Source organism: Monodon monoceros, unplaced genomic scaffold, assembly GCF_005190385.1.
Source record: "Monodon monoceros isolate NGI ecotype Baffin Bay Population unplaced genomic scaffold, NGI_Narwhal_1 Super_Scaffold_2, whole genome shotgun sequence".
NCBI classification, from domain to species: domain Eukaryota; kingdom Metazoa; phylum Chordata; class Mammalia; order Artiodactyla; family Monodontidae; genus Monodon; species Monodon monoceros.
Window position 1 is genome coordinate 102,524,376 of NW_021703776.1, and position 23,548 is coordinate 102,547,923.

Consider the following 23,548-nt stretch of genomic DNA (forward strand, 5'->3'; position numbering starts at 1 on the left):
GCTTTTGCTTTGTTTTTGGTCAATAAAAGTCATTAAAAGGCAGGAATGTGTTTGGAGGCCTACTCTCTCATTATTGTTCATTAGCAAAAGCAGTGCAGCCTCACCACACCCAGAGGGAAACTTAAGAGTCATCGCAGCCATAAGAAACGCAGTGGCTCACTCAAATGTAGTGTTAATCAGTAACTACAAACATTCACATGCGTTTAACAAGTTCAATCTGGAAAGAAAAAAATTATCTAAGTCATGAGATATTGAAAATCTTGCAAGAGACAAGATTATTTTTACTGGGAAATAAGAAAAAACTGAAAAGCCCTATTTAGCAAAACCTTAAGATATTCCCCATCAGAGGCAAGATGTTTGGTTCTCTCCAGTCAAAGCAGAAGCCTCGATAGCCATGCGAAGCAGCCATGAGTGGAGGGAAGGCACACCTCCCCACGGTCCTTTAGGTGGGAAACAAAAGCCCCAAATCTCTTAAATTCTACGATTAGCATTAGTACTGTCTAGACGTGAGAATTTGTCAGATTTACCATTGAGGGTATGGAAGGACCGCAGCCAACACTTCTACAATCACAAATGTTATGGTTTTCGAGGGGACTTCGTGCCAGTGTCTCTACATGTTCCCGTGAAGAAACAGTTTAGTGCACTTACCAAGGAAGCCTAAGTTAGGAAAATGTTTATAACTCATTTTTTGAAATACTAAGTTAAACTGAAATAGCTAAGTTTACTAAAGTTATAGGGACTATGTTTTAAGTCACAATTTTACTACCCTACAGAAAAATGATGCTAATTATTCTTAAATCCTATTTCCATTTTTTGTCAGTTGCATGCAGTGCAGCCTCATTGGGTTATAATATGTAGGATCTATACTACTTAGCCAGCTACAGACATACCAAAAAATCACAAACCTTCTCAGTGTTCCCAAATAAATGAAATTAACTTTAGAAATCTAACTTTTAATAAGAGTTGAGGTGGGAAAAGGAGAAGAATGGAAACCTCTTTCCCTTCATTTTGGCAAAGTTTTCTAAATGTAAGAATTGTTTCCTCCTGACGAGTCAGTTGAGTGGCTTACGTAATGTGCAGAATTTCTAGGCCATCAGGTAACATATGGCAAATAGTTTTTGTTCTGGGGACTTTGCTCTATTCCACTCTCCACTCCTCAGTGAAATGGATTCATTGGTCTTGGTTTATTCTTAGCAAATAGTAATCCACATAACAAAGTATAAGCATCCTACCTAGTAAATTCTCAGAGACAACAATGAGAACGTCTTCCTTAAAACAACTGTAAAATAGGTCCTGACCTTTTAAATGATTAAAGTTATATTCCAATGAATGTAAACTTAACAGAGACAATGAAATCTCCAAGAGTGAGATTATTACTACACTCTGTTATTAACGTGGTCAAAAGGCAATTTTCCATAAGTTCCCACCTCTCCTTCCATCTCCACACCTACAAAAACATCCATAGAAAGAAAGATAGGTTGGTTAGTAGTAAAATCTACACGCTAAATGTTAGGTGAAAGTCTTTAAGAAACAAAGGCACGACAGGAGAGTTTGCAGCAAAGCAAAACATGGCCGTTGGTATCATCCTTTAAGACTACATGATAATAAATATATGAATAATAAATCAATTTTCTAAATCACTTGAATTCAGGATGTATGCATCAGAAAGGCCAATACAGTCACTGTTCCCTGTAAAAGTACTCACTGTTTTTTATGTATTTAATTAAATTTTAGAAATTAAAAAGGTTTTAAACTTAAGGTTTCTAGAAATTTAAATTCCATTCCTGATATAAAGTGAGTTTGCTTCTTTCGGTGATAGCCATACAGCCCAGAAAAATTAACCTGGAATTTGCAGCAACATGTTTCCTTAATTTCATGACTAATCAAGTATTTATGAAATCAAGTTTTTATCAAACAGAACACTATACTTGTATATGTGCGTGAAATATACAGTACCCGTTATTAAAGCCTTATTTCATTTATGAAATGTCTTCACTTTTTTCCTATTACTGAGTCAAATGCTTTCCTGCCAAGCCTGTTTGTATCAAAGTCTACAAAGGTAATTCGTTTCATGCACTCCTCAGCTTCACCTATAGAAAGAATTGGGGCTCGTCATGATGCCAAACAAGAGCTTTTCAATAAAATATCAAACGTGAGACAATGCAGTATGAACAAGAGACGTAAAGTTTCTTCTCATGAAGAAACATGCGGACAGAAATGCAGACATTGACCTTGGGGCTGTGACTTGTCTCTCCTCTAACTAGCAGCACCGTCATTCCTAGAGTTCAGTGTGATTAGCAGAAGTTTCACACAGACCTGGAAGAAAAAAGTTAGATGGCATCACTATCACAGTTAACACCAGCCCAGAAGTCATAATTTACTTTCTGCAAAAGCACATTCTTGTGGAAGCACATTTTTTTTTTTAAACTTTCTTATGGACATTTTCAAATACACCCAAGAGTAGAAAGACGAATGTAATCTACTCCCCTGTAGCTCGGTCAGCCACTGCTATTCCTGTCCCATCTCCAGTATTTTTTCCTGGAGTATTCTGAAACAAAGCCCAGGGGTTGTATCGTCTTGCCCGTGGTCATGGGAGTATTTAAGGAATATTCGAGACAGGGAATCCGTGCGCTGGGCATTTAATCCAGGGAGCAGAGAGGCAATGACGCTTGGATACATAGTACATTTCCAACTGGAAGCAATTAATGCCAGCTCTCTTTAGACTGGGCTACGGTTTATTCTAGCTACGTAATTTATTTAAAGTAGGAAATAGGCCAGCCTTCGTATTATTTTCTATGATTTATTAGCCTTGAAGGTAATTATTTTGAATATTAGAATTTAACACCCCCATTAGTGCTTGGAAGTCTATACAAAAAGGTCAAAATGCTTTTACTTTAAATGTAGGCTAAACATTTCTGGGTATCTGAGACCTATTCCATCTGTGGCATTCAAAATGATCGTGTCACAAATTCTCATCGGTCTGATGTTTTTAAATGTTAAGATTTGATATCAAAGCAGAAGTGATATGTATACAAAACATATTTATGTATTTGTGTTTATACCCTCACTCTACCTAATGAAAACCTCCACAGACCAGAGTATCCATTTATGCATAACCTAGAGTGACATGTTCTACCTTGAGTGGAGTATAGCTATCATTTGAATCATGACCTTATATATTATTCAGATTTTAAAATACCATTTTTACTTCAGGACATTAAAACGACAATCTGGAAAAGACTGAGTCATGTGCCACAAAACATTCAACCAGGAAAATCTAACGAACTCACTTTTATTTCATGCCTAGGAAAGAAAAAGAGATACATAAGAAATAACCTGCTACCACTATTACTGTCTCATGCCCCCCAGACAGGGTGTATTTGATAACTTTTCTTCTATCCAGTGAATAAAGCTATAGTGGCATCTGCAGACCATAGCCTTTCACTGAGACGTTTTTCATTCGTTGAAAGGATGACACGTTCATGAAAATCTCACTAAATTGTTATTTTTAAAGCCAAACACAGTCATTTTAAGTTTAACATAAAATATGTTTCCTCCATTTTTCCCCATTTATTTTGTGTAGGGGGTGAGCCTTAGAATATTAATATTTTAAAGAATCATACATGTGTTAATTAACTAGATGGGGGGAATCCTTTCACAATGTACACACATATCAAATCACCATGATGTACACTTTAAATACCTTACGATTTTCTAGGTCAATTATACCTCTACAGCTGAAATGTTAAAGTCTGTGAATGTGCCCTCATCTGCTCCCATATAATTGTTAAAAATAAAGTGAAAAGGTCTACATGAAATAGAAAAAAGCAAAATTCACACACACACACAGAGTCACATTTTTAAAACATCATTTAAATCGTGCAGAGGGATCATAGCAAAACTGTGGTACAACAGCACAAAATAAAGCATCGCCTTTACAAAATGGAGGGTGAATGTCATGCTATAGCAGGAAACTTACTGTACTTGTATTAGATTATGTTTAAAAGCTTCTGGACTTTTTATACAATACGAGAGTCTCACCTTTCACACAAATTTCCGAAAGCATCCCAATATGTTAAAACGTATTGCATCTTTGTTGCTGCAGTCATTAATTGGAATTATTCTCACTGCTCTGTCACTTTAGTTTTTTCCCCGCAAAAATTTTTAAGTTTGAAAAACTCTTTATCTTGTCATGAGGTTTACTTACTTCAATAATAAGGGGGGTTTAGGAGGGCAGGGATTCTTATTTCTTTTTAGGGTTACTGTATTCCTAGTTTTTAATTTATAAGTGGTTTAGAACATCCGTAAGTATGTTTCACAGAGAAACAACCTGAAAAAACTCACTCCGTTTTACTATGTGGCAGCCATGTGGTGGTTTACTCTTTGGAGTGGTTACTTTGTGTTCTCAATCGTTCTAGGGCACTGATACTTATGTTTACAGTATAAGCACTTAACCAGTTTTTTAAAAAATCGACGCTATTAAGAATTATTTGATCATGTTTTATTTTACACTAGTAATATTGCACATATCCTAGGTTTATGCTTTACGCTTGTGTTTTCTTTAGGATAATATTAATTTTTATTTCTAATTATAAATAGGCAGAAGGAATGAAAAGAGATAGTTAATATTATCGAAATTAAGCCAAATTGCCGCACTCGGGAACAGTCTTTCCTCAGAATCTTATTATCTGAGGCAACTACTGCCATAAAGAGTTGGTGAAACTTTCTTGAGACTTTTGTAATATTTGAGCAGGTGCTCATACAGCAAATGATCTGCATTTACCATAGATGATTATGACAAGCCCAAATCCTTTATGAGGAAAAAATAGGAAAACAAATATTGTCAACATCGTTACATTTTTGCTTACATCTTAACGCACACGTTCACCTCTGAATAGCTTGAAAACCTTCCAAAATAATTTCTTTGGGAAATTGTGACTCTGCACTTATTTACGTGAATTTCACAAGTTACAACAGTAAATATCAAGATCAATGGAAAAAGCTCTTGGATCCCTGGCTATAGCCTGACTGCATCATTTCACCACACTCTCCTTCAAATTCCCAACTAAACTGGATTTTAAACAGAGAACAACCCCATTATCTCCTCAGAGTAAGAAAACGTCATCACGTTAATGGAAATTTGTTACTTTCTCGTTCAGTAACTTTGGATGACAAATATTTATCTTCTACTCACAGTAACTGTTATTTTAAGGACTTCAGCACTAAATTTGATCCTATGGCTGCAGGTATATTATACTTTATTAAAAACAATTGCCGAATGCTAAACATCTCAAGCTTCCATAATTGCATCAAAGTATTTCCCCAGCTTCCAACCAGTGTCTTCATATATCACATTCAGTTTTTCAAAGATATCTGAAAAGAATGTATGACTTGTTCTACATTCTTGTAAATGTATTTTAAAAGTATCAACGTGATACAGACTAAGTGTGTTCAACCAAATGGAGGGTCGGGTCTGGGTGGCCCTGTTTTTCAACTCTGTATATAGAAAATAAACTTCTGGCAGCGTTTTCTAGCTTCTTACTGTGCGTATATGCATGTGTGTGTTTAAGAATACGAATCAAGTATTATCTTCCACCCTCTCCCAGAAAAACATTTTTAAGAAGTAGGTATGCTGGGAAAGGAACTTGGAAAAAAAATCTAGCGCCAAATAAACAAACAGAAAAACGTTTGAAATTTCTTACTAAAGAAAGGTCCCACTTTCTGTTGGTGGAGGTAAGTACACAAGTCCTAAAGGGATTCTCTTTCCCTGGTCCAGGATGGAGAACCCAGCTCTGAAAGTTTAAAAAGAGAAACGCATTGGATTCTTGGATTCGTGCAACTGTGCTCCTTCCCAATTGGAAATCAAGCATCTTTAAATTCATTTAAAATGTCGAGGAGAAGAAGTGCAACCAGCAAAGGCCTCAGAGCCCTGAGGTCTGTGTGCTTTTCTCTCACATGGCGTCGTTTCTGATTCAGTGGAGACCCCGTCAGGGGCAGGGAGACAGCGAGGCTCGGTTTGAAAAAAAAAAAAAAAAAAAAAAAGATGCTGCAGTGCTGAGCTCAAGGGAGGGGTGGGCCAGGGAGAGGGCGCATGCTACATCAGACACAGTACCTGGTTTTTCACTGCACAGCTTGTCAGCGAGGCAGTGTGCCTCCTGGGCGATAAGTGAGAATATTTCATCTTCGTACTCTTCCCTTATAGTTTCACACTGTAGAAACAGAATAACAACACATGTGGATAGATATGCACTCACAGGACGTCTTGTTAGGAAGAACTTGTCACAGTTTTATTAGCTAAAAATATAAAATCATGTTACCAAGGTGGTCCATTTTATTAGCTCTTTTGGTTTAAGACGACATTGCATTGGATGAACCCTCTTCCCAGAATGTTAATTGCATCATTTTCCTGAGACTTGGCTAACTGTTTAGTCCTGTTGAAAGACGAGGGTGAGGCAGGAAAATGGTTCTTTGTATTTGTTCCTCTTCCTCAAACTGGAGTGGAATGCAAGGAACAGGAGGGATGGAGCTCCTATTTATGGAGCTGAAAGTCTTCGGGTTTTTTGTTCGTTTGTTTGTTTTGAAACTTTAGAGAACACGGCTCCTTGAAATGGTTAAAGCAGTTTCCTTTAGATTTAACATAATAATCCATTTTGTGGTTTTAAAACAGGGTCTGAAGTGTGAAAATAATTAAGCTTTCTCAGCAATCAAAATACAAGTTCATCTTCAATTGCACTCAGGATAACGGGGCTTTTCAGTTACTCAGGAAAGTTTCTCTTCATACCACTTAAGGGATCCATCCATAATTTTCTTTGCTTCCCCCCACCCCACATCTGACATTTCAGAGAAGAGGGAGCTCAAATGTACCCACGCACCCAAAAATCTTAAATTCTGACTGGAGCGTGTGTCTGCGTCGGAGAAGCACAAGCTTAGGAACTGTGGTGGTAAAGAGTGTTCACTGGAGACTAGTAACTCATTTTCCGAGTTCATTAAGTGAGAAGCTAAAATTTTTAAAATGGCATTTAAAAATATTTAAATTCCACTATTACATATTTATGGAAGACCTGTGAGATACGAACACACTTCCTCACTGTGATTCCCATTCTACAGTACTTTTAGCCCTGAATTATTGCCTTGATTTTTTAATTAAAATGAAATCTTCAAAAGTCAGCTGCAGCCCTTATACCAGGGGTTCAGCATGTCTGACATTTTGGCCAACGTGTGAACCAAAGACCTTTCTCAGACAGGCTTTCCCATCACTTGGTCGGACTCGATAGCATTAAGTGAAATCTCTTGCTATATATTTTGCCAGGCACATTCTAGAGAGCCAGAGGCCAGCATTCACGTGAAATAAACATTATGTTGGGAGGAAGTGCGGCATAAAGCCAGCTATCTTACTAAACCCTTGTTTAGTGCTAAAATACTTGAATGAACTCAGGAAAAAAAATTCTCCCTCTTCTGTGAAGCCTTGGGGAAAAAGAAGTGATGTGTGTCACTCTCCCTCCATCATGTGGCTATAAATATTTGAAAACGACATTCATTTTAATTTGGATTTTAACCTCGGAACCACAGTCCCTGATTCCTGACGTAGGAACTTGTAAGAGACCTTCCCCGGGCACGGGGAGGACTGAGTCCTCTTCCCAACCGTCCCCAGGAGCAAAGCAACATGCAAACTGTGCCTCCAAGTCACTGGGATTTGTAACGCACTTTCTGGAAAATATCACTTAACTGTCTCCACGGAGATGAAATACCACAGCCCCTAGGTGTCTCAAAAGGCAAGTCACTAAGTGCGCGGTTAACACTGAGAAAGCAGCAGGACAACAAAGCTAATAGATAACAGTTTAATGGGCATGTCTTGAAACTCAACAAACCCCCAAACAAACAGCAAAAAAAAAAAAAAAAGTACCAAAAACATGTTCATGGAGTACAGAATTCCTCTGCGAAGAAGATAGCTTACCGAGAATTTCAAATGTCTGTAAGCATCAGAATAAAAAGAGAATTTTAAAAATTCTTCGTATATTTTGTCTCCTTTCCTTGGAGCAAATCTCTTGAAAGTCTTCTCCTTAGTCACGGGGTCTTCTTCGAGCTTGTAGTCATTCATTCGCTCACACACTTTATCCAAGAGGTCTGTGAGGAATGCCTCCGACTGGGCTAAGGGAATCTGTGGAGAAAAGCCAAAAAAGGGAGGAAACTCGTCTTAACGTTGATATTATTTAAAAGACCTTCCCCTGAATGCACGTGCTAGCACACCCCATCCCCCAAACAGTATTCCTGTCCTGATACAACACGTGCACAGTTCTATTATTTACATAATTTAAGGGGTTAGCCTAAATTCCGGTTTTTAAAAAGTGCCTATGTTCGAAAGCGGACAGAAGAAAAAACTTCTATTCAAGCTAGAAACTATACTTCTACAAGTGATCATTTTGGAGAGTCATGGAACATGCAGAATAAGGCATTAAGCACAGGTAATGGCTGTTATTATCTATCTACTTGCAAGAGACAGACAGAGCCAGAGAGAGCGCTCGGGTCTCTCCTCCAGCGCATCCCGAGCTGGGAGAAGGCCGGGCTTCGCGCTCCGCAGCCGCTGCCCTGCGCGCCGTGGCCCCTCGGCGGCCGCTCGGGCCCGGGGGCAGGGAAAAGCCAGGCTGACCGAATCGCCCCTCTCGCAGGGGCGGCTGCGCTGTCTTTGGAACAGCTGGTGCCCGTCTCCGCGCGCCCCTCTCCCTCCGGAATCCAGCGAGGATTCAGAGGACCCTTTGGCCAACCACCTCCGCCCCGCGCGGGGGTCAAAGAGCACCCCTCGCCCTTGGTAACCGGGACAAAAACTCGGGGGCCGTCTAGACAGGTCAAGGTGCAGGATGCTGCGTCCCCGCGGCTCCTTCCGGAAGGGGGCGGGGACCCGCCAAGGGCGCCGCGGACGCGCCGCGGCCCCGGCCTCTGCGGGCTTTCTCCCTCTCCACCCTCTGCTGATCAAAGTAGGAAGTTTGCATGACAACCATGGTGAAAGGGGCTGAATCACAAATGAACTCGATTTCGCCGATGTTGATATATCCAGCCTCCATTGTCCCCTTTCAGACGCAGTGTGAACCCTTCCGGTGCCGGCGACCGCGCGGCATTCACATGCGCGCTCCGGGCGCACAAAGGCTCCCCCCGCCCCTCCCTGCCATCTGGCCGCGGGGCTCGGGGCGGGCTGTGCGGCGCGCCTCTTCGCTTAACCCTGCTTCCAGCCAAAACCACTCGAGCGTCACTCCCGTCACCCCCCAGGCTCGGCAAGGAACGAACTCTGTAGAAAAGGAAGGAGCCAAAGAAAACCGGCACTAATGAACTTTCCATTACCACCACCACGTGCGCCGTGATAAAATATCCCTGCTTCTGCCTGCAAAACTCGATTTGAGATTGATTACGAACTGCTTTCAAGGCCCATGCAGTCATCTCTGCAATTAAGTCGTTTATTAAACTGGAGTGTACCGCAGCATTCTTTATCCGCTAAAATATCAAGTTAAAAAATTGAGTGTTTTAAGTTTTTTGAATGTCTACACTCAAAAGACCCTAAAGAAAGTAGCTCAAAGCGCACAGTCAAAACACAAGTTACGTTTTTATTTACACCTTTAACTGTGCCACTGAAGCATCGTAAGTTGTAAATAAAACCAAAAACATAGGTTAGCAAATTGAAAATCTGTTTCAGAAACGAAAGATTAAATATCTATCGGGACTTAAAAGCTAGAAAACAGAGGTAGATTCTTAAATTACAGTTTATCAAGCAGATCATCAACAGAATGGTTATGGTTTCTTCCTGCCCTGCGTGTGCTTTCGTATATTTCCTTGTCTGGTCCATATGAATAGGCTCATAGCACTTTCTGCATGTCCACAAAGCAGCATTTTTAACCTCAAAGTGAAGAGTTGGCTCTTTCATTTAAAAAATCTAACTGTGATCAAGAATCCATTCTCTCTCCCCCCTCCCTAACCCTCTCCTTCCCCAATCAAACTGTAAACACCGAGGGGCCACGCTATCACTGAATGGAGAGGGTCTGAGCATTGGCAGGGCGCTTTTGGAACCCTGGATGCCGTCCTTACACACCACAGTATCTCCCGTTGAGAGGAGACTACTCTCGAAACTGTTTTTTTTCTTTTTTTAAACTGACCTGACGTTCTGAGCTGCGTGCAAAGATCCTGAGTGTATAAGATCTGAGCAAATCAGGATGTCAATATGCGAGACCTTCCACAACTTACTTTTGAGAGCTGTGTTATTTATTTCCTGGGTTGATGCTTTTGAAAAAACAGTCGCCACAAGATAACTTTCCACCAAACGGGATTGTTTTCCTTATTTTGAAAGTGGAATTTTACGTATTTGAATATAGTAGTATTGTGCCTATTTTAACACAGATATGTTATACCTAGGGATCAGCACGGGAATCTTGCTGATTTCATACATCTTTGAAGGCTAACTGGCTTTTTGATGTAATTGCTGGCTCTTTTGAGTAAATGTTCTTTAGTAGAAAGAGTAGGAAATGTTACAGGCAGAGAGCTCAGAAAATGCCACGTTACAATCTTCACTGAAAGCAAGAAAGGAAAACACCCAACGTGAGACTAGTAGTGTTCGTTTTACAGAAATATTTTTTAAAAATCGACCTAAAATGCCAAAGCGTCCGATTTTGTGAGAAAATTTTAAAGAAAAAGATGTTTATGCACGACAGCTATTTATACACTTATTAAAACGTGCATGATTAGGGTTTTAAATGATTCCACTTAGTTGAACTACATTCACTAAACTTAAAGACTGTTCAGGGAATAATTGAGCCTTTTTCTCCCCTCAAAGTGTTTTGATTATAAGAGTGCAATAAGTATTGAGACAAGTGGAATAAAACGAAGTCTTTCTTCCTATGCTATGAAGATTCTGAATAGTACTTGTCAATAAAGCAACTCCTATTGTAATCTTAGGGGAGCATTTCCTCCACCCTGGAAGGAGGGTCTCAGAGATACTAACCTCATTAAAATATGAATGAAAAAGGCCGCCATCATTGTATCAGGAGAAAACCGATTCACTGGCATGGTTTTCCTATCAGCCATTACTTTTACAGACAGACTCATTTGGTATACGTTATAAATACAAAAACGATCTGCTACAATTTCATTACCATCTTAGCACACCCTCATCAAAGTAAATCCTAACTTTTGCCATTTTGGAATCTAGCTACAACTCTAAATCATACTTGGTATATGTCGTGCTTATTATTATGTTTTTCATTTGGTCCTCTTGTGACCATGTGCTTACTGTGTGAGCAATGACATGGGAGTGAGAGGAGATACTCAGATCCCAACTTGAAAATGGAAAAAGGTAGTTGAAAGTTTTGGCTTTGGTTTCTTGAGAAAACTGGAGTTAGGGATCTACTCCAGATCACTATAGCAACACTTTAATAACAGTCAATTACAGGGTGCCTCCCATGTTCGTTCATTACTGTGTCTCTGTTCATCCTGTAGCAAATTTCTGGCTTGATAGCTATCACAATTACGTTACAGTTTACAGTCTGATGTGGAGACTGTCCTTGTGGTACACTGTCTTTTTCATAACAGCCTGACAAGTTTGGAGTGTCCCTCAGATAGGAAACCAGCACTTAACCTGCTTAGTGACGACAGTTAGTTTCACATCGTTGCAAAGATTTTCTTTCTAGAGGTTTAGTTAATGTAAAAATTTTAATTGCGTTACAGCAAATATTACATCTAGTTTAATCACTAACTTTTCATCCATAAAAATACTGAAATCACTTCTGATGTTAGTTAAAAGTCAATATTTAGAAGTGAAAATTCAAACCTTCTTTGCTCTAGGCTACAGCAGGGAAAGCAAGAATTCAGAAACTCTTCTAAGTTGATGAGATCTATAATTAGCTTTCATGTTAATTGACTGCCATGAGTTTGTTGTGTGACACCATATAATATGCAAATAGCATTGACTGTTTAGTTTTATTGAACAAAATAATTAGAAACCTAAAGAAGCTCATCTCGATGAGGAATAATAAAGGTTGATACATTTTCCAGTGTTCTGTATACCAGAAAAAATGAATCCCATGTGGACTTAATCAATAAGAGAGATTTCAAGTAGCCTTTGTCCAGAGAGCCAGACAACAGAATTAATATTAGTTTTTCCATAAATTCGATGTCAAAACAGGTGAATTTGTGCAATCAGTAAAACCTTGGGGGCAAAAATACAAAGATTGCAGCACAATTTACCACAAATGACACAGTAAATTTAGGAAAGTAACATCAAAATTCTGCCCCCTTTAATCTGGATACTGGAAAAAGGCACTCTTATTATTTGAAACAAAGTATTTTGCGAGTGTTTCCTCTTCTTACTCGTGGAGACATTATGTCTACATAACGTATACTCTCAGGTTGTGAGAAAAATAATAAAATAAGAACAACGTGATTTGGGGGGAAATTTTCCCCAGAATTCAAAACTATTAAAGTTTCAATCACATTTTCTTATTCTGGAGCCTGTCTTCAACTTAACAGTATAGAAAACTTGAAAGTATAGAAAAACCGTATGATGGATCCCCGTTAATGAGCTCCAAATGGGGGTCATCTAACTCAATTTGACTTTTTCCTAAAGTTAAAAAAACATACTTTCTTTTCATTATTAAATACAAAATTGGAACCGCCATTTGATTTCTCATCTTAAAAACTATTCTATTCGTCTTCAAAATAAGTAATTTTCAAACATTTTAGGTGAACCGAATACAGCTCTCCACGTGGAAAATGTTATAATTTTTCAACCTTTGTCAACAATCACTCTAAGTGAGGATTTAGCACGACCCTTTCATGCTCCTTCTGAGCTTTGACCTCTGCTGGCTTACCCCGGAAGGATTTTGCAGATTAAAAAAGAAAGTAATAGAAGAAAGTAACAGTGCTTAAAAGGGCAAAGGCCGTTAAGACTGCAACAGTGATAGAGGTGATGTGAATTTGTTCATTCGCTCAACAATATTTATTCAACTCCACCTCCGTGTCAGACAAACATACCTCTCTAATTCGGACTTTTTAAAGGGGACTCTTCCGTGATTCTGAATAAAAATGAAAAGAAATACTCGAAAAAGACTGCCTGGAAGAGAGTCAATAAATGCTAGTTGATGATAATATAAAGATCACATGAATACAATATCTCTGTCCTTATTTGACAATTTCTGTCCCCACCCCCCATCTGCGTGGCTTTCACCATCTTGCTACTGAAAACACAATAGTTATCCCTTTCTAACCACCTCTGCAAAACACTTTCTCAGAATAGAAGAGGCGGAAAGTCACGTCTGCGGAACCTGCTGTGGCATTTCCCAGTTTCGTCATCTATGTACTTGTGGGCAAGTGGTGAGATTTCCCTGGAAAACCTTAGAGGTCTCAGAGGAAAAGGACGAAAGAATGGGATAAGTTAAAAAGCTCTGGGTGTTCCGTCTCCACAGTTGTGGAAACACGCATGCACACACCAGTTCCCGCTGGCTGCAAAGAAAGCACTCTCTCTCTCTCTCTCTCTTTTTTTTTTTTGGCCACGCCATGGGCATTCAGGATCGTAGTTCCCTGACCAGAATTGAACCCGCGCCCCCTGCAGTGGAAGCCAGGAGTCTTAACCACTGCCAGGGAAGTCCCTCTTTCTTTAAAAACATTTTTAAATAGAAAAAGTTGCACATTCACTTGATTTTTTTTAATCCAGAAGGAACAAAAGAATAGAATAAAAAGTAAGGCTGATGCTCCCCCAGACCCTAAAGCCCAGCTCTCCTTCCCCCAGAAACATTCTAAGTGCACCTCTATGAGTGTGTAATGAATGTGTGTGTGCGTGTATGTGTGTGTCCGTGTTTGCCTGTATGCACGGGTGCCTGTGTGTGTCCATGTGTATCTATGTGTGCATGTAGGCGTGTAAGCATGTGTGTCCGTGTGCGTATGTGTCCATGTGTGAGTGTGTCCATGTGTGAGTGTGTCCATGTGTGCAGTTGTGGGTGTCCCTCCTCCTCTTTTTACAGGATCCGAGCACAGCACACCCCCTGTCATTCTCACTTGGGGATGAGAGGTTTCAGTCACGCCCGGGAGGCTGAGGACCGTCTCCTGGCGGTCACCGGATGAAGGCGCACTTACTATGGGGGCATCAAAACTCAAATCCATTTTTAAAAAAATTTTATTTTTACTTTTTTGGTCGCATTGGTCTTTGTTGCTGCGCACGGACTTTCTCTAGTTGCGTTGAGCGGGGGCTACTCTTTGTTGTGGTGCGTGGGCTTCTCATTTTTGTGGCTTCTCTTGTTGCAGAGCATGGGCTCTAGGCACGCAGACCTCAGTAGTTGTGGCACGCGAGCTCAGTAGTTGTGGCACACGGGCTTAGTTGCTCCGCGGCTTGTGGGATCTTCCCGGACCAGGGCTTGAACCCGTGTCCCCTGCGTTGGCAGGCAGATTCTTAACCACCTAGCCACCAGGGAAGTCCTCAAATCCATTTAGATTCAAAGATGCCCTACATCCCAAGGGCAGGTTCAAAAGGGGAGCTCCCGCCCACGTGAGCTATGGCAGACTCTCTCTGGAATATTTGTTCAAAATCTGTTTGGGGATATATCTTAGCTTATTCTATCCTGAAGCAATGGTTTTGAGAGGGTCGGGGCCAGTGTTTTTAACCCCCTTTCCTGGGTGAGGAGCCTCAGGCCCCAGGGACTTCCTTCCACGACCCACCGTGATGCTGCAAGGTCATTGCTCTCCATGCCCTCCAGGTCCTGTGCCTGAGGACACAGCAACGCAGACACTGCGGCCGGGAAGACCTTGGAGATCCCAGGGTAAACCCCCCACTCCTCAGGTGGGGAGACTGAGGGTCAGACGGGAGCGACTTACCTGAGCACCACCCGGCAGAGCCAGGGTTGGAAGCCAGCTGCTCTAGTCGGTGCACGCTGCTGCCCTCCACCAAGCGACCAGGTGCGGCCACTCCCCAAATTCCTAGGTGACGCCCTAACCCCCAGGACCTCAGGATGTGACCTTATTTGGCGACGGGGCCTTTAAAGAGGTGATGAAGGTGAATGAGGTCATGGATGGGCCCTGATCCCATAGGACTGGTACTTATAGGAAAAGGAGATCAGGACACAGACACGCACAGAGGGACGGCCACGTGTGGACATGGGGAGACGACAGTGTCTATACAGCAAGGAGAGAGGCCTCAGGAGGAACTGGCCCTGCCCGCACCTGGATCTGGGACTTCCAGCCTCCAGGGCTGGGAGACAACACGTTTCTGCCATTGAAGCCGCCCGAGCTCCTAATACAGTCCCAGACCATGGAGCCCCCGCCTGAAGTCTTGCTAGGACAGCCCAAGCCCAGGAGGTGACTGGGGGCTGCTCGGGAGCCTGCCATGACGGGGAGACATGGAGCAACACGCGACGCATGCTGGTCTGCCTCGGTGCACGGGTGCTGTGATCCCGTCTGAGCGGGGGGCAGGACTCCGCACAGGCCCCCAAGCACCTCCATCCTGGTCTGGCACCACCTACAACCCGCTGAGGGCTGGACCAGACGCTGGCCTCCTTGATCTCCCAGAGTCCTCGCCGGTAAACCTGGGACAAAGACGACACCTGTTCTAGTGTATCTGATCAGGTCAAGTAACTGGTAGGAAAATCTTTCGAGAGTTTGACGCGACAAGTAAACGTAAAGGGCTATGATTACTTCCCCTCCGATGGATGCCGACTGTTTTAGTTTGTAAATGCCTTAAAAGTGATGCCGACTTGAGCATAGACTGACTTTTGCACTCTCCTTACCGGTGGGCTAGTAGGATGGTCCGGTGACTCCAAGGCAGTGCCTTGAAAAGTTGGCCTGAGGACCTCTTGTCATTTTCTCCCCTTCCCATCCTCTCAGAATCCGAGAGTTGTCAGCATGGGCATCCAGACCCATGGCACTCAAAGCATGGTCACCACCACCTGCTGCGTCAGACTGCCTGTTTCCAAGACCCTCGGGCAGCTGTGTGCTCAGAACAGAGCAGTGTTGCTTAGAATCCTGCAGACGGCGGTCAGGGTGGCAACGCGAGGGGGTGCTACCCACGCTGACTTTTCTATTTTCTGCTTCTGTGCTCTGCCTAGAAAGAGCAGAAACTGGAGGAGGACCAGTTAGTATAGAGAGACCAAGCGAAAGGCTTGTCCTTAGAAACACATGTGGGATGACCTGCAAAGAGGCCTCCGTCCTCAGACCCAACAGCACCCAGGCAGCACCTGAGGACCTCACGCTCCTGTTGCCCTGATGAGCGCTACACTGGGAGAGACGCGGATCACGAGTGAGCAGACGCAGTTCCAGGACGGAGATCTTTCATCGACACCCAGAGAAAACCGAGAGGAGCTGAGGACGGTGAGGGCATCACAGCCGCTCCCAGGCGCCCAGCTCGAGAGTCAGGTCTGTTATATTACAGGCTGAACATTTTCTAAAAAATATGTAGCTCATTCTCATGGCATTGTTTTTCTCTCATGCGTTTCTGACCTTCCCTCTCTTCTCCAGACCCATGTCAGGCAGGGGTGCTGTCCCAAGCCAGGAGGAGCTCTCTGAGCTGGGTGCCCGTGTAAGGACCCACTCCTTCTGCACTAGGCCCCGCGGGCCACAGCCCTTCTAGTAAGAAGCGGTAAGAAGAGAAAGGTTAGTGGTTTCTCTGATGCACCAAACTCAGGTCACCCAAGGCAAGCAGCTTGGAAATGGCTTTAACACGACATTGAAGATCCTGCATGTCCACCTGGCTTGGAAGTCCCTTTGTCTCAGGAACACCCAGTTTTGGGACTTCCCTGGCGGTCCAGTGCTTACGACTTCGCCTTCCAATGCAGTGGGTGTGGGTTCGATCCCTGGTCAGGGAGTTAAGATCCCACATGCCTCATGGCCAAAAAACCAACACATAAAACAGAAGCAATATTGTAACAAGTTCAGTAGACTTTTAAAAAATGGTCCACACCAAAAAAAAAAAAAAGAAAGAAAGAAAAGAAAAGAAAACAGAGCCAGTCAGTCCTAGGGTGCTGAGCAGACATGCTATAGCTTCGGGTGCAAAGGGGGCAGGTCATCGGTAAACTCTTGAAGTGTTTGGGGGGCTGCCACACCTCAGGGCCAGAGGGAAGGGCTGTCGGTGTCTCTGCTGTCCTGCTCACTCTTGGATTCCAGTTCTGTCGCATCTCTTAAAGCCTCAAAAGAATGAGCACAAAACTTGGCCCTGATTGAGACCCCGCCCAACCTCTCTCCAAGGAAGATGGAGAGACTGTTAACAAATCAGCTTTGTTCTTACGCAAGACAACAGTTTTGTTTGTTTTGTTTCATTTTCAGTGTTCGGGCCGCTAGTGACCGCGACTCTTCCCAAGTCAACGCGCACAAGCTAAGCGTGCAATGGGATGCTGCTTCACTCAGGCAACGGGACACAGACGCGAGCGGGGAGATCTGCCCGCCGTCTCAGCATCTCTACACCCAGGCCCTGGCCCTTCCCAGCCTTCGTCCACATGGGACTGTGCACGCCTGTGCATCCCCACCGCCCTGCCCCGTCGCAGGCCTTTCCAGGGGCACCCAGTCCTGTGATCATCTGGGTGGCAGCGCCTGTGAGAATCTATGGCCCGTCTCAAAGCTCCTTCACTTTGGGACAGGTAGGGAGGGGGTTGCCCCCAGTTAAAACATGATGAATAACTCCGCGCTGAGCACTCCTGTAGATGGAGTGCTTTTTCTTTCTCCTGTTGGATTATTTCCTCAGGCCGTGTTCCTAAATGTGGGGTAACTAAGTCGTGTTAGGTTTTATCTGCTGATACTTCTGGTCGGGGTATGAAACCCAATCCAGCTAATAGAGAGACATCTATGAAAATAAAACTATGAATCAAGTCGCGGTGAAGTTCCTCAGCGGTTTCCCTAAAGAGGAACGGCTCCCTCGAGGCCCCGTGTGCTGGGGATTCCTCAGAAACCTGCTCCAAGTAGAGAGCGGATCATGGAAGGAGCAACAGTTTGGGTTTATCACGCAGCCTGGAGGCACCTCTCAGCGCCGGGCAACGCCCACCAGTGTCTCTTCATTCCTTCATGTGTTACCACTTTGCCCGCTGCTAACGTTTCCAAAAGGAGATAGACCTGAGGTCATTTTGTTGCATTTGAGCTGAGTTTTCTTTATCACTATTTAAAGATTAACAATCCCAAGAGGTAACATGAAATCTCTTCCTTCCTGATTCTCTGTGCATTTGGATAAATATTATCTTTCTGCTGGTTAACGTCCAGATCTTTGAGAAGGGTTACACTTCTAAATCGGGAGTAAGAAACACTCCCCCTAATGCTCCCAAAGGGAAAGAACCCCTGCCCATCGTTCTGCCAGGTCCCAGGAGCCTGGGCTGCGGGTGGAGTGAGGCCTCAGGGCTCCACGATCGCAGAGGCAGTGGGCATCCGCTAAACTCCACTCACCGGGAGCGGTGCTGGGAAGTGAGAATGAGTGAACTGTTCCGACGGGCAGGGCAAGGTCCCTCCCGGTGTGGGAGCCCTGAGAACGGTTCACAGGAGACACCCACAGCCGAGAGAGTCCGGCACGAGTCACAGACCTAAGCGGTGAAATCAACCACTTGACCGACGTTTACCGAGCACCTGCTAGGTGCCAGGTGTTGGGCTAGATGTGAGGAGACAGCAGGGAACAAAATTATGGTGGTCCCTGTCCTCCCAGAACCTGTGGGCGGGGCCCCTACCTGAAATCACACAGGGGCCATGTTGGCCTCGGGGTCCCCCAGGCCACCACCTGTTTTGTGTCGTGAGCCATGACTGGTTTTTACATTTACAAATGGCTGAAAAAATCAAAAGAAGAATATCTTGTGACACGGGAAGATGATAGGAAATTCAAATTTCAGTGTCCACAAAAAGTTGTCTAGGTCTTTCCAGAAGACTCTTGCCCAGCCCCCCTCTGGCGAGCCAAGCTCCTCTGCCCAGGTGGAGCTGGGCAGAGCCGTTCCGTCCTCACTCAGTCCCGCCTGCCAAGTGACGCAGGCCCGCCTCCATGGCTCCCGCCTCCCCAGCACCTTCCCTTCTCTGGATGCCAATAGCGCCTCTCTCCTGGAGGACCCAACGATAGTTCTTCCAGATTTGTTTACATACACATGCATGCACACGTGTAGACACACATGCATGCACATACACTGAGTGAGCCGCATCGTCCCCAATGGGGCGTAGAGATGCTTCTTCCCGGGGCCTGCCTTTACCTACCTGTACGCGGCGACACCACAGTCACTACAATAGTGAAGCTTCGCACATATGCCTTGGTCCAGGACCCCACCCCGCGATGGGTGGACATTGTTATCTCACGCTGCAGGCCAGGAAACTGAGGCCTCGAGAAATTCACATAGTGATTTCAGGGAGGCCTGGGATGGGACAGATGCCCCAGGCCTGCATGTCCCCCACCGGCACCACATAGCCAGCCCCACAGTGGACACAGCAAATGTCTGTGGCCTCCACGGCCTACTCCAGGCCTGCTGCCCGGGGCCTCTCCCAGCGAAACCCCCTTCTCTCCATCCACGAGGCCTGCCGCAGGGGCCCCGGCCCCGTCCTGTCCATCCCACTTCACCAGAGGCAGCCCTCGAGATGCAGGTCTCTTGCTCCAGGTCACAGAACTCGTGTATACGCTAAGCCGGAAGCTAATCGGGTCCATGTGATGCCAAAGCCCTTCTCTGAGTGTGGGGGGCCAGAGGGAGTGACCCTTCCCCTGCCTTCAGGGCGTGTGCACTGCCACGCACAGCCCTGGACAGACACCTGTCACCTCTGGCACCGAGGAGGCGCCCCAAAGCTACTGTTTCTAGAACAGTCAGTGTCACGGAACTCAGTCTCTCACCTCAGTCATCTTTCTCAAAGACAATCAGTGCGTTGCTTTCCCTCCAAAGTTTCCAAGGAAAGAATCGTTCGAAACCACCAGATGCAAAGCTGCAGTGCATTCAACCCAGCTCCCTCACTGACGGCTGCGTGGTGCCCACCGCCAGGCCTGGTTCCTTTTGTGCTGGGGAAACAGTGCAATCCTCTAAATGCATCCCCTTTATCCCTCCGTTCCTCCTGATTTGTGGATTCAAACAATTCTGATTCTGTGGACTAGGAGCAATTAACGGGATGAGGGATTTATTAAGGATAAGTCATGCCAGACAGTTTGGACAGCTTGTTTTGAGTGTGACAGAATTACAAAATGCATTATGTATTTAGACTTCTGTGCAGCGTCTAATACCAGGCTCGTGAAATTATTCTTGCCAAATGGTCTGAACCAGCCTGGATGAGAGCAGTCTCAGGTACCGGAAACGGAGGCAAAGGTCAGAGACAAAGGATACAGGGCACTCGGCTGCATGCCCAGATGGAGGCCAGGAAGGGGGCTGCATTTCATGAGGGCCGTGGAGGTCAATGTTAGCATTTGTTTCCCTAACATGTTTATTGTTGATCTGGACGGAGGCCGCTGCCGGCCACCATGCTACGTGGGGCGGGACGTGCCAGCCCTGACTGGGCGGCCCTCAGCCTTAGCAGCCAGCGAACAGGAAGAGGGGCTGCAGAGGGCTCCCTACCCACCCTCCAGCACCCCCATCAGCTGAGAACGCCCAGCAGGAGGGCAAGGTGGGAACACAAACCCCCTGAGCCTTATGGAATCAGCAAGACAGAACTGGGAGGCCCCGGGGTCGCCACCTCTAAAGCCTGCATGGATCGAATTGTGTCCCCCTAAAAGATAAGCTCACGTCCACACACCCGGTGCCTGTGAACACAGTAGGGTCTTTGCAGATTGTAGGTAGATAAGATGAGGTCATATTCAGTGAGGATGGGTTCTAATCCAATGTGACTGATGTCCTCATAGGAATGGAAGAAGAGACACGACACCCAGAGAGGGGAGGGCCACGAGCTGACGGATGCAGAGACTGTGGAGGTCACATCTCCAAGCCAAGGAGCGCCAAGGAGCGCCAGCCCCCACCAGAAGCTAAGAGAGGCAGGGAACCCGTTTCCCCTGGGTCCCCAAGAAAGAACCAACTGCCGACACCTTGGTTTTGGACTCCTGGCCTCCTGAACTGTGCGACAATCCATCTCTGTTCAAGCACCTGGTTTGTGGTACTCTGTGGCACAAGTCTGGCTTTAGAAATGAAGAACTAACAAGCGAGTCCAGTGGCCCAGACACCCGGAGGCAGGAGGTGGAGTTGTAGATGGGAGAAGCTGGGGAAACCACACTCCCACACTGGGGAGTAGATTCATTTCCCTCCGGGATCTGAGCGGGAAAGGGGGCGTTGCCATCCTCTTCAGGGTCCCTGGGAGGATTCAGGTAAGGGAGGGAGCAGCCTGCAGGCCGCTAGGGGGCACCATCAGCTCCTGGTGCATATTCTATCCTGGCTTTTGTTTGTATTGATCAATTGAAACGCATGCGTGGCCAGGGTTTGGTTAATTAACCTTAATTCTGTGCTAAGCTACTGTAATCTTTAATTCTCTCCCATCACTTTATGCCCTCTGATAATTATTATTTTTATCGGTTCAGGGGCATCGAGTCATCTGTTTTATTTCCTCTCCCTGAGGATAGCATGGCACTTAGTCTTTCTATATGCCCAAATGCTAACGTCAGTGTTTTCTCGCTTAGCCAGAACATTTGCTTAGTCAGGTCACGTTGCCTCTGTCCGTGTCTTGTATGCTGCCCACTAGCACCAGTAGCAGCAGAGTGCGTGGGAACCGAGGAGGAGGGTGCTAGAGACCCAGGGCTGGGGGCTGGCTGTGTGCGAGCCTGCTCTGGGTGAGCAGGGCTGAGGGCACAGGGCAGCCTTCCCAAGTCTAGAAACCCCAACTCTGGTATCATAGGCTCCTTTTATGTCATCCTGGGCTTGAGCAGCGCAAGCCTGATACCATAGACACTTACAACATCATCTAATTAAATACCCAGGAGGTAACAGGTGATGAATCCTCTTTTTTCCTTGACATTCTATCATTTTCCCAGGGGCTTCACAAAATAGTGGAAATAGTCCCCAGACACCTCACAGAACCAAAGGAGGAGAAGTGACGCACCAATCAAGCAAACACCTGTTCTCTCATTTCACAGAAATTGAGGCCATGCTATGAGCAAAGTATTGTGCTATGTGGCGTAGGGAGCGGGGAGATACAAGATAAAATGTGTCCTTCAGGGTAGAGATGTAGGACAGCACACAAATAACTAGGATAAAATGCAGGATTTAACAAATGCTCTAAAAGAGCTACAGAAATACTTGAATGTCCAGAACCTGTGAGGGAATGTCTGTATTTCAGTTTCTGACAAATTTATCTTTGAGAAAAGCTAACGTAGTGTCCTTCTAATGCAACAGGGAGGGGAGTACGGTTCGTTTAATCCACGGTGCTAACACATAGGACTTGCTTTCAGCTGGAAGAAAAGAAAGCTGGATCGTACCTCATACCATATCCAAAAACTGCGTTCTGTACAGACTCAATGTTGAAACATAAAAGCACAAACTATTGGAAGAAAATTCAGAAAACTATTAGTATGACAAATGCGGGGGGAGGTGTTCTTGAACAAGATGAGACACCAACAGGCGTCATGAAAAGAGACTGTCTGTGGGGCAAAGGGTGCAAAGCCACAGACAAACCTCAACCAAGAACATGTGTGGGCAGCATGGAGCTTTCTGTCCTTACACGGTGACTTGGGAAATAACATAAAAGACAAACAACCCAACAGAAAATGGGTAAAGGATACAAATAAGCAACTCGAAGCACAGGAAATCCACTTAACAACCTAGGAGCCACTGAAAGGGAAATTAAGACGAAAATGAAATGCCATCTTTCATGTTTTAGATTACCAGAAATTAAACAATTATATTATCTGGTGCAAAAATGCAAGAAAGGTCTCATGCATGGCCAGTAGGGACATAAAATGTGGCAACCTTTGGGGAAAGTAACCTGGCGACATGGATTCCAGTGAAGATGTACCTACTCTTTGACCCCTGCCCTCTTGAGAGTCTGTCTTGCAGAAATCACATGCACCAGACACGAGGATGTGTAATCAAGGAGGCTTGTTGCCTATGCTGCTGTAGTAGCAACAAACCAGAAACAACCTGTGTGTCCATCTACAGGAGAACGGTCTCATTGACCAGGCTAGATCTCCATCCACTGACCTGGAGGGGGTCCATGACATATTTTCATTAAGTGAGCATCTTAGCTTGGGCCACCAAAACAAAACACCACAAATTTGGTGGATTGACCAGTAGAAAATTTTTATCACAGTTCGGGAGGCTGGACCTCCAAGATCAAGGAGCCGGCTGATTCGGTGTCTGGTGAGGACCCGCTCCCTGGTTTGCCCGTGGCCACCTTCTCTCTGTGACCTCACATGGCAGAGAGAGAGAGCTTTGGCATCTCTTTCTCTTCTTACAAGGACACCAGTCCCGTCAGGTTGAGACACCACCCCCTATGACCTCATTTAACCCGAATCACCTCCTCAAAGACCCCATCTCCATCCAACACGGTCACATGGTGTGGCAGTGGGTTAGGGCTTCAGCATGTGAATGGGGAAGCAACAGTCCAGTCTACAGTGTAAGGAGAGCATTCAAACTTAACATTTAAATTCACTGAGGACTTCCCCGGCGGTCCAGTGGTTAAG

General features: G+C 44.8%; 1 protein-coding gene across 1 annotated transcript; it reads right to left on the reverse strand.

Annotated features, from left to right (window-relative positions):
* Positions 1-2,278: 2,278 nt before the first annotated feature.
* Positions 2,279-8,987, reverse strand: CNPY1 (canopy FGF signaling regulator 1). The gene is given in 5 exon segments (XM_029232974.1): positions 2,279-2,316; positions 6,113-6,209; positions 7,955-8,193; positions 8,674-8,914; positions 8,916-8,987. Coding segments are annotated over 5 exon segments (687 nt in total).
* Between the last annotated feature and the right edge of the window lie 14,561 nt (positions 8,988-23,548).